At 38.1% G+C, this 11,447-nt stretch overlaps 1 protein-coding gene across 1 annotated transcript; it reads right to left on the bottom strand.

Annotated features, from left to right (window-relative positions):
* Positions 1-5,181: 5,181 nt before the first annotated feature.
* Positions 5,182-9,427, bottom strand: LOC116256467 (uncharacterized). Its single transcript, XM_031632838.2, has 3 exons — positions 8,976-9,427; positions 6,347-6,576; positions 5,182-5,707 (listed from the first exon to the last, which is right to left on the bottom strand). Exons 1-3 carry the CDS (start codon positions 9,307-9,309, stop codon positions 5,429-5,431), a joined length of 843 nt encoding a protein of 280 aa, XP_031488698.1. The 5' UTR covers positions 9,310-9,427; the 3' UTR covers positions 5,182-5,428.
* Between the last annotated feature and the right edge of the window lie 2,020 nt (positions 9,428-11,447).

Here is an 11,447-nt window from a genome sequence, read left to right as displayed (position 1 = left end):
TTGTGGTTCCAAGATGTCCCCCTGCCATTGCTAAGAAATTGGAGAGTCTCTTTATAAAATTCTTATGGGAGAGGTTGAGGTGATAGAAAATCTCATGTGATATCTTGGAAAATTTTATCTGTCTCGATTAAAGAATGAAAAGTTGGCTATATAAAAGTTGATAAGATGAATGTGGTTGCCCGTGTGGTATTGACCAATGAAAAGATGTTAGTAAATATAAACACCTGTGTGTTCACAGTCTTCGGAATTTCAAGATCATAACAAAAATTCTGTCCTTTATGGAAAGATTTGGTCTTGACAAGGAGGTCAGTAGGATCTACCATTCAATGGAATAATTAGAGATGGCACACTTCGCGAAATTTTGGTCTGATCCTTGGCCTTGATGGGGTCTTGCTCAAGCTCTTTGTAAAACTGCCACTGAAGAAGGAGATCATTATTCTTTTCTTGTAGCATCTCAAAGGGCATATGGCTTCACTTCTTTAGCTGTTTTAGCCTCCTAGTGGCTGGTTGATTGAGATTGCCATCTCAGTCATCAAAGATGATCGCTTTTGCACTACAATTCTATGGTTTGATGGGTCCGTTCTGCAGAAATCCTGTGTGCCTATGTCCGACTGTTCTGTTGTGGCAAAAACGCCTCAGTTGGATTTCAAAATTATAGGTATTCTTTCAGGAGCAGTATGGGCTAATGAGGCATGGGGATCTTATTGGAATTGGGACCCCAAAGAAACCTGGGCATCTATTACTTGGACCAGGCTAGCCGTGCATTTGTATGGTCTGGAGAAATGCTTTCAGCAGTTATCCGCTCCACATTTGGCTACCCAGCATTTACTGTGAGCCCAATAACTGGTACAGCAGAGGTGAGAAGTTTGGTTTTAAGCTCTGGTTCGAACAGGGGGAGTACGCCATGCTAATATGCCTTGGATGATCAAGGGTGGTAACTCATATCACAGGGGGTCAGAAAGATTGAGAAATAGAGCCATCTGATTTGATTCATTCTCAATAGCCTTGAGGTGATCCTTGAATAGGGAAAAGAATTGATCTGCAGGTCCCGCTTTGATGGGATCTTTCACATGAAGGTATCTCGAAAAAACTATGAGCAATTCCCATAGCAGCGGCGAGCGAAATGGGAGCAGTCTAAACCATGAAAATGGGGGTGAGTAAACAGTACTCGATCACATAGATACATATAGAATTTTGTGGAATAAACAAGTGCTTCCACAACTCTACCACCCAATCGATTTTGTTCCACTTAATCCCTCTTTCACAGCCACATATCTTTCCGGTCTACCATATTTCGATTGTTAATACTATATATAAGGACCGCTTAGCTTATGTTCCTGTTGGGTCATCTCCTAATGTACTTCATTCTAATAATAGTAGATGGAAGACATGGTTACCGGAGATTAAGCATGGATTTAAGTATTGTGTTGCTAGATTTCCCTGGCCTAGTAGAAGATCAAATGACGCATTCATCTCAAACGGATCTCTTTCTGCAGATGTTGTTACACTGCTAGCTGAACAGAGTGATTGTACTAAATGTTCTCTTTTTGTGTTGCTTTGAGCTCTTTTGAGCTGGCTTTTTTTTTTTTTTTTTTTTTGTTAATTCATGTATTCTGTTTGCTAATCAATAAAATGTTTGGGGACACCCCCAGCCCACTTGCAGCGAAAAAACAAGGTGAATTTATTTTTCATTAAGCTTACTGAGAAAAACTTAGTTAGATGCATTAATTTTGTAAATTTAGGTGTACTGATTACACTAACCTTTTTAGATTAGGAAAGAGTAAGTTTCCACTAATTTAATCATTAACATAGCAGAAATAAATTTATACATCTTCTTGATTTGGTGACCGTGCACAGGTTCAGGCCTGTTTTTGTCAATATTTAAAAGTAAATTGTGATTCTAAGTGACACTCTATGTTGGTGGTGTGCTGTTTTATGTTTTTTGGTCCGTCTTTTAAATAATTATGAGGTCTTTATATATATATATATATATATATATATATATATATATATATATATATATATATATATATATATATATATATATATATATATATATATATATATGTATATAAGCTCTACAATTTTGTGGATTATATTTTGTGTTTTGCAGACATATTTGGTCATTCACAAAAACAAAAATTCTTTTTCTTCCATTTTTGTCCTTACAGAGGAAAGGTTTCCGTTTTCATTAGATAGAGCATTTTGGACACTGAACACGCACGATCATGTTCAGCCCATGCATATGGCCTTCTCCATCTCTCAAGAAACTAAGGCAGACATGTTTGACTGAAATGTAACGCGTTAGACTGAAAAGGTGCAAAGGCCAAGAGTGCTACTTGTGAATGTATATGCCCATTTTGACAACAAAATTAGGTGCATTTGTTTCTAATGGTTAATGAATTTATGCTACTAAAAAAATTGGATACATTGACTAGATTTGGTGGCTCAAAAGCTGATCTATCATTCACAAATCTTGAAATATATATGTGGTGCTTGATTCATAAAAATATCATCCAAATACTATTAGAATACAAATTTCATGATCAAGAAGAACCAACTTTTAGGCAATGAATGGATCAGTAAGCCTATGTTTGATAAGCTTCAGTATCGGAAATCTGATGCTACGTTGGATCTACTGGGATCTTAATACCACTGATCTATAATCCGACTCTCCGTCGGGATTATAGATCCACTGCTTTCTAACGTAATGCGGATTTTCTGCACTTGTGAAATCTATGCTTCAGCTTTGGATTTGACTTGGACGAGGATTTGGGATCAGCCTAGAATCTCAAATCGGATGACACGAAACATATTCTAAGGGTGCATTTGTTTTTCCACAAATATCTAATTCGAGGGGATCTAAAATCCTTGTCTATTAGGACAAACAATAGACTCCTGGATTTCAGATCCACGTATCCCCTGAAAAAACCTCTGAAAAAGGGATTTAAGATCATTGGGAATCTCAGATCACAAAGGTTCTTGGATCTCAGCTTCACAAAAACCCATCAATCATCAAAAATTAATCCTGGATCCCTTTCTTAGGAACAATTACAAAAGCGCATTGATCTTTAATCAGACCAATATGTTTTTCATCCTCTCCCTAATCACTTTGGTGATAATATTTTTGGGCACAATTGCATAATGCAATTGGCCTCAAATCTTTCAACTTGGTAACACCCTGAAATTTGGCAATGAGAGAAACATGAGGTCTATTAACTTTCCTCACCATCTCACCTCCTTTAATGAAGCCAGGAGTATGTCGTTGCCCACCACACGCCAATAGCTTTTGAAAAATTCAGCACCAAATCCATATTCTTTGTCGTTAATAATAGAGATGGAAGCCCTCTCTGGCATTTGAAAGATATCTTTAACCCATCTACGGTTATGAATTACTAATCATGTCATTTTCCTGCTCCTCGATCGTGGTTTGTATTCAAAATGGTTAATTGATATTAATTCGTGTTAATGATGCCACATTAAGGCATGGCCTCGGTGATTTGGTGAATCCCATCAGAAAATATAAATTTTTATTTTTCAAAAAATAAAACGGAATATATATAATAATTAATTTAAAATAAAAAATAGAATATCCAAAAAATAGTCAAGATTTGATGCATGACACTTTTAAAGTCTCTAATTAGTGAATTCATCTCACATCACTCAACCAGTAGACTAAGTTTTCCCATACCATTAATCACATAACCTTCTCGAGGGATAGTTATGTGAACCACCCTACCTACTTAATGGTTTCCCAATGTAATGGAAGCATTGCGGTTCTATAGATCGATGTTTCGCCGCAAAGCCAATGACATGAGATAGGAAAAGATCAAGGGTTAGAATCCCTTGAAAAATTTTCGACCTCACCAAATATATAACTATATTCCTAATTCAAATGTTATAACATTGGTCTACATTTGACTGAATTAAATGTAGACCAATGCCAATAACAATTTTAATTACAGTATTGAATTAAAGTACTAAATCCAGAATCTTTGTGTCGAGAGGCATAGCATCATGGCTGGTTGGAGTGGAGGTCGTGTAAATGCTGCATCCCTGTTTCGATTCCTGTGGATACTGCTACTCACCTGGGCTGTTAAGGGTGGGGTGTGCTTTGTCGAGTTGAAAGCAGCCCACAACCCACCCACGCCCCCAATGCGGTCTAAGACCCCCAAGGCAAGCCGAATATTGGGGCCTTATGACCTCATCTCTCCACCATTTGAAAATTCAGAATCTAGGAATATCTAGTCTCATTATATAAGCTGGAGTAGGTTATATGTTATGGCCCTTAATGCAAGAACCACATATTATGAGCTAGAAACTACCAAAATGCCCATTAGTTAAATGGAAGACTCTCACCTTATAAGGGAAAAGCTGAAACTCATTAAAAAAAAAAATTGCCCTATAAATTTACCAAAATGCCACTCTAAGTAAAAGTTAGGAACATGTTTAGATGCATAACACGGAACTGGAAAGCACTGTCTGCAAAAGCGAGCTACTCGTCCTGAGAGTTTCTACAGAAAACAAGTCCTCGACTTATAGGTCACCAAAAACTGATACCAAATAAATTAAGATGTAAAATGGCAAAAGAATAATCACATGCAACTACTAAAGGTGAAGCCCGAATTTTTTTTCTTGGGAAATGGTTCGGAGATCATTTTTATCATTTTTAAAGCCTTTCAGAAACTTTTTTTGCGAGCCCACAATACTTATTAAATATTTTTAGACAGGCCAAGTTAACATTTTTGAAAATTATAATGGGCATTTGTTTTTTTCTTTTTGAATCTTGGGTGGAACATGGCCCGTGTTGACCCTCCTTTCGCTTTGAGCCTACGTATAAATATATATGGCAGCACGTAGGAAGCACCTAATCTCATCGGTCACTATTATGTCAAGGGACCGACCTGGATACGAGCCTAAGGACAAGTTTCTAAGTCAGGACAAGATTTTTCATAATTAGTAAAATTTAATTTCAACAATGTTACCATTAATTGGAGTAATGTATGCCATCAATTGTAATGTGTTTTTGCATGTATAAATGTGAAATTAACATTGTAAGCAAGAGTAAGCGTCTAAAGGTGATAACAAATTAATTGAAAGTTGTATGCCAAATATTTTAGATATCTAAAAAAGAGGAGTCATGTTGAGGCACTTGTGCTATGACAACTGTAGGGCTGAAAATTCAAAACGCTAAAACACTTTGACAATGAATCTCTAACGTGAACTCACACACAAATATTAGCACACTAGGTCAAGTGCACATAAAAAGACTACAGAACTTGTGTAGAAACATAGTTCACTACAATCAGGAATTGGGAAATGGATATATAAGTGCATCAGAACTTCCAGATGACCAAATTTGCAAGTCTTATTATGAAGTTTGGAACTATAACTTGATGATCTCCCTGCATATGCTGGTGAAGATGCATCAAAGTGAAGACCAGATCGGTATGCCCGGCAAAGTAGCACCAGCATCAACAACAAAGGTGCTGCCATTGACATATTCAGAAGAGTCGTGGATCAGATACCGTACAAGAGATGTGAACGCCGGATCCGAGCTGCCGTAAGTTCCCAAAGGAACAGTTTTACTTTGCACCATGTCAATCCAGTCTTTCTTCATCAGGCCCGCAGTGATGTTAGACTTGAAAATCCCCGGGTTGATGCAATTGCATCTAATGTTACATCGGCCCAGCTCCAAAGCCATGACCTGCTTAACAATAGATAGAAAAAATTGGACTGACACTAAACAATAAGCAATTAAGTGGTTGAAGGAACAAGGACATTCTCAGAAATGGAAGTACTATTGAACTGCAGGGGAGCTATTCAAACAAGAATTTAGCTAAATTTCGTCAGGCGTATTAGATTCATTCAAATTTAATGCTTTCTTAAGGGTGTGTTTGTTTCACTGTAGATCTCAGATCCGTGGATTCAATGTCAGAACCTCCTCCATATGACTTTAAGAGCATGGTTTTTAATGTCATGTGGATTTAAGACTCACGTTACAAAGATTCTCTGTTTGCTTAAACTAAATAGCTTGGGAAGCACGATTTTAATGCAGCATCGGATCTAAGATCCGAAGCTCTCAAATGCAACCTATGTTCATATTTCAATTTATTCTAAAAAGTAATTACTGACTTTGTCAACTATCTTAACCAAGATGATCTCTATCAGTTGACTCAGCCTGTATTAGCTAATGTTCGAACTAAAATATAAACAACTGTGATCCAAATTTCTTAATCTAAAAACTACTTTTGATTTCCATTCGAAGGAGCGAGAACAAGATGAAATCCAATACTGATAACAACACTGAGAGAGAGAGAGAGAGAGAGTTATAAATGTAGGTTACCTTGGTCATGATGTTTACTCCAGCCTTGGCACTGCTGTAGGCCAGTGAGCCAGGCAGTTGGCCACGGTCGAAGCCCGCCATTGATCCAATGTTAATGATCGAACCCTTTTGCTTTGCCTCAATCATTAGTTTGCACACGCATTTGGAAACCAGCCAAGGTCCCCTCAAGTCTGTGTTCATTGTCTGATTCCATTCCTGCTCGCTCAAATCTATAGGCGAAGCGACTGTCCCTGAGGCCAACACACATTTGCCAATGTGATTGAGATTGTTAGACATCGACCCATTGTTTGTTGAACTAACATATATTCTAGAGCCATGAACCAATATGTTGGGATCGCATAGAGAACATGTTTGACGAGACATATTCTCCCAGGCATCAGAGAGCGAAGGCTACCCTACTAAGCACTGAGCTTCTTTCCAACCTTCAGTAACAGTTCATTCCAAACAGCACTGGTTAGATTATCAGGAGAGAGAGGCAGTCCCAAATAGTTCGTAGCAAAGTTACCACCTTCCGCTTTTATGGCTAAAATGGCCTTAGCATTCCTATGGCCCGTCAGCATACACACCTTAACACCACTGTACTAGGGTTTTGTAAATTATAGTTTCAAAATTTTAATAAGAACCAATAATTTTTCAAAATTGTTATATATAATACCTGCTTGTTGAACCGTTGAGCTGGTGGTGAACAGAAGGCCCACGATATTGTTGAGGTTCAGTCCGTCTCCATTATATAAAATATACAAGAGAAAGAGAAAGATTGTAGTGTATGTACTACGTATCAATGCTTTTCCTCAACTTCAATTCCATATTCAAGCCTCAAGGGCAGAGGTGGAGTCACAAAAGGTAAGGCTTCTTTATTTTCAATTAATATCTTTAGATATTTGAGCTATTATGTAATTGAGAAAAAATTTCTGTCTGCACCACTGCCCAAAGAGTATAGCTGTGGGTGGAAGGTGTCTGTGTAGTGTGTTTGACCTATCAAAGTTAAAGTTATGTTCTCGAGAGGGTGAGTTCTACATGAAAATTGAAATATGCGAGTATCATACCGGTTGATACCGACGTAATTCTAAATGTTGAAAACGAATAAAAAGAAGAAAGAAAAAGTAGGAAGGAACCTTGGATAACCACAAAATTCCACATTTAAGACATTTGTGCTGTTGGTTCAGACAAATTTTCCACGTCACGCGAGATATTACTTTCATGTTTTCGTACCATCGCAGGTTGTAGCCCACCAACTACCTGACGGCAGATGACACAGTTGGACGCTAAGTTGACGTCGACGTCACTGGCACAGGCTTGCTCACGTTGAGCCAATACGACGGCAGCGTTGCCGACTTGTAGTTGAAATGGACGTTTGCAGCAGCGTAAAGGCGGGATAAATATCGGCAACATTTGTGATACATATATATGAATAAGTTTGGTGCTAATAAAAACTAAAAGTACAACTAGCTTTTTAATAAACACCGTTCCCTCAATTAATAAAAGAAATTATGTTGTCAGTAGCTCCAGTTGGATTGGCGATTCAAATGGAATGACCAAAATACCCTCAATACAAATGAACTTTCATGTTGATAGCCTTCCGAGCAATGACGGTCCAAGTTAGGTAGATATCTTTTGTATTGGTGCATTTATTTTTCATTAAGCATTTGCCAAGAAAAACATGAGTAGTAAAATTATGTCTACTGATATGTTCACATCCTTTTTTCAGATGAAAAAAAGAGTAAAATATTCACTAATTTAAAAATCACTAAGCAGAAATATACTTGCACATCTTCTTTACTGTAAAGACCATGGGCAGTTGTACGCTTTTCTATTTTTCCCGACTTTTACATGGTTTTAAGGTCCAGTTTTATTATCCATATTTTATATGTATTATCAGTTGAGTTTTGCATACCTGTGGCAAAGGTTTGTGGGGTCCGGTGGATAAGGTCTGGAAACCATGAACGGACCTGAGATTCCTCAGAGCACCGAGGATCTCAGATCCACAACTCTGAACGCATGAGAACGTAAGTCTAAAATAAAATCCACGTCTTTGCGTCGTGTAGATATCTAAGCGTCTGTCTCTCAAAGCAAGGATTTTAAATCTCAGCCTAAGAAAACAAACATACCCTAAAGAGACCGATCAATGTTATTGAAACCGACCTGCATCTACCGTTTATCCCTCAAAGCAAGGATTTCAAATCCCCTCATATCAGTATCTGAGGGATAAACAAACATGCGTGCCCTAGGGACTTCGAATATTAAGATCGCCTGCCCTGTGTTGGACTGAACCGGCCGTAGAGTTAGTAGCAAACATCTTCTTTTTGGAAAGCAATTTTTAGTTTACTTTTTTCTCATTTCCTTTTTCTAAAGTGCCTTTTTTAACATCTTATGAATTCACAAATACCGATCGGTGAATCGGCCGATTCATTAATTAAATCGGAAGACTCACCCGATTCGTCTCCTAACCCGGTCGATTTTTACAACAGTGAGCGGTGAGCCCCACGAGGCCGGAAGAGCCCACCATGCTTCAAAGCTCTGCGAGTTTAACTGTTAATGGAAGCCGCAGATACTTGGAAATCAACTTCAACCCAAAAGATCCAGATTCAGGAGACAGAGAAAACAATATCAATGTTATAAATTAGAATACCTCTGATGCCCGCGTTGTTGACGAGGGCGTCGATCCTTCCAAAGACGGTCCACGCCTTCCCGACGGCCTCCTCGACGGCGCCTTCTTCCGCGCTGACGTCCAGCTGAACGGCCACCGCCCTGCCACACCTCCCGCCGCTCCCCGGCCGGTCACGCATGGCCGCTATCTCGTCGCAGAGGGACTGGAGGTGGGTGGTCCTGCTGGCAGCAGCGACGACGTCGCAGCCTGCCTTGGCGAGGTCGATGCAGAACTCGCGGCCGAGCCCAGACGATGCTCCTGTCACCATCACCACCTTTCCTTCCAACCGATTCCATGGCTCCTCCGTCGATCCCATTACCTTCTCCCTCTCTCTCTTTCTCTGTGTTTTCGATTGAGTGAGATAGAGTGACTGCTGAAGCAATTTATCATGAGAGCGGCAAGGGATGGTGGCGGAAATGGACACGCTTGCTGCGATGGCGCTCGCTTCGGCCAATACCTTGACTCATTGCTTACGTATCAACGTTCCATTGTACTATAGTTGTAAATTAAATTTTAATTTTATGCCGTTTTTGTTGGTGATTGATAGTATTTTGCTTTTACCCACTACCACACCAATCGAGACTTGGTCTTGCTAATCTCAATCGGCTTTCTAATAGTTTCAGTTATGACCCCAAATTGACCCATGAATTAGTATTTGGCCTCAATAATGGAACAGGTCACAGACGTGGGTTGGTTTTTGGTTGTCCACAGAATGTCTTATTCATTACAATGTTGTCTTCTCTTCATGGACAATAATATTCATTGTCCTCCGTTTGATGATTTTAAGAACATAACATTACGTTCCTCTTGTTCGGCATCTCCTCTTGTTCGGCATCTGTTTCGCATATGTATGTTCTGTCTGTCCTATCTGTTTTGTTTGTGTTGTCTGACCTTTGTTTCTGTTCTGTTTAATTTATTCATTTTGTCCAATGTTTGTGTCTTCTATACTGTTTTATATGTCATGTTTGATGTTTGTTTATGTTCTGTATACAAGATATGTGTACATGACAAATACCTAAAGAAAGAAAGAAAGATAACATTGGATGCATTATGTCTTTCTTTGCATGCTCATGATCGATGGCCTAACAACTCATTAGACTAGGTTATCTAGAGGCATATTGTAGAATAAACAAAATGAGTAGGAAAGACAATCGAACATGTTCAAAAAATTTATATGTATTAAAAATTTTAGTTTAACCTATATAAAAATTTTGAAAAAATTATATACATTTTTGTGAGGGACAACCTTTGATTGAAATTGTAAAAGCCCAGTTAATTTTTGAATATTTTGTATGAACGGTATGGTTTTGCTGGAATTGGTGCAGGTCTCAAGTTGAGCTCTTATCAACCTGGAGGAAAAAATTTTTTTTTTAAACTCGCACTTATTATAAGAAGTTCTAAAATATTTTAACACAACAAAAACTCATAGAAGGTGATATCGTTATTTAATTTGATTTTATCAACTGAACAATAAACTCTTAAAAGGTAATACTGTAATACTGAACGTGTGTTCAGGTGTTCATTTTTCTCCTCTACTACATTTCAAAAAACAACATGATTCTGATATCAACCACCCCCTGATTTAAATGAGATAGTTCAAATTTTTAACCAGTATATATTCCAAATTTTTATCAAGTATAGCAGATTTAATGGGGTTCAATGAAACATGTGCATGCATAGTTTTTAGTACGTATGCATCTGAAACATTGTTTTCACCTTGTCCATTGATCATTACACTCGATTTTGAAGACTTGGGAATAGTTCAATCTGTGTATGATTGTTTATACCATGGGAATAGCTTGTGGGCATATTGAAGACTTGGAGATAATTCAATTTGTTGAAACTTAAAATATTTCTACCTGAAAATTGTCTGGCGATGGCATGGATAATCACCACATTGTATTTCAATGAAGCAAGAATATCGTGATTGGCTTGTCCAATAGTCAAATAAACAAGGTAGATAGTCCACAAGAACCAGCAGTTTGAGCTTTCATTTGGTGATCTCATTCTTTGCTTTGTCCAAGATATTTTTAAACATAATTTTTGCAGCTTATGTTCTACTGTCACAAGGGTGCTGCAATTAGGCTGCCACACCAGAGTCAGGTGACATAACTGCAGCTAAATTGTTTGAAAAATGGGGCATCTCTGCATTCATATACATGGCATGCTGACTTTCTATATGTGTATCTAATAAATAATCGAATAGGGAAAAAATAATAGCCGTTCAAGAATTACTCTAACTTAGACAGTATCAAAATATGTTAGACTAAAAGTAGGCTTTTGATTTCTTTTTCTTTTTCTCCTCTGTTCTTACCTCAACCATGTTTCCCTTGTACTTCAAATGTTGTTTTGCCTTTGATTTATCGTGTCACAAGTTTCCATGACGTCAGATTGCAGGAGACCAAGTGGCAGCGAAGAAGGCTCTATATGTGGTATCAACTATCTCGTATAAGT

The sequence above is a fragment of the Nymphaea colorata genome, chromosome 6 (assembly GCF_008831285.2).
Source record: "Nymphaea colorata isolate Beijing-Zhang1983 chromosome 6, ASM883128v2, whole genome shotgun sequence".
Classification (NCBI taxonomy): Eukaryota; Viridiplantae; Streptophyta; class Magnoliopsida; order Nymphaeales; family Nymphaeaceae; genus Nymphaea; species Nymphaea colorata.
The sequence above is the reverse complement of the archived record's forward strand: the minus strand, read 5'-3'. Positions and strand labels throughout refer to the sequence as shown.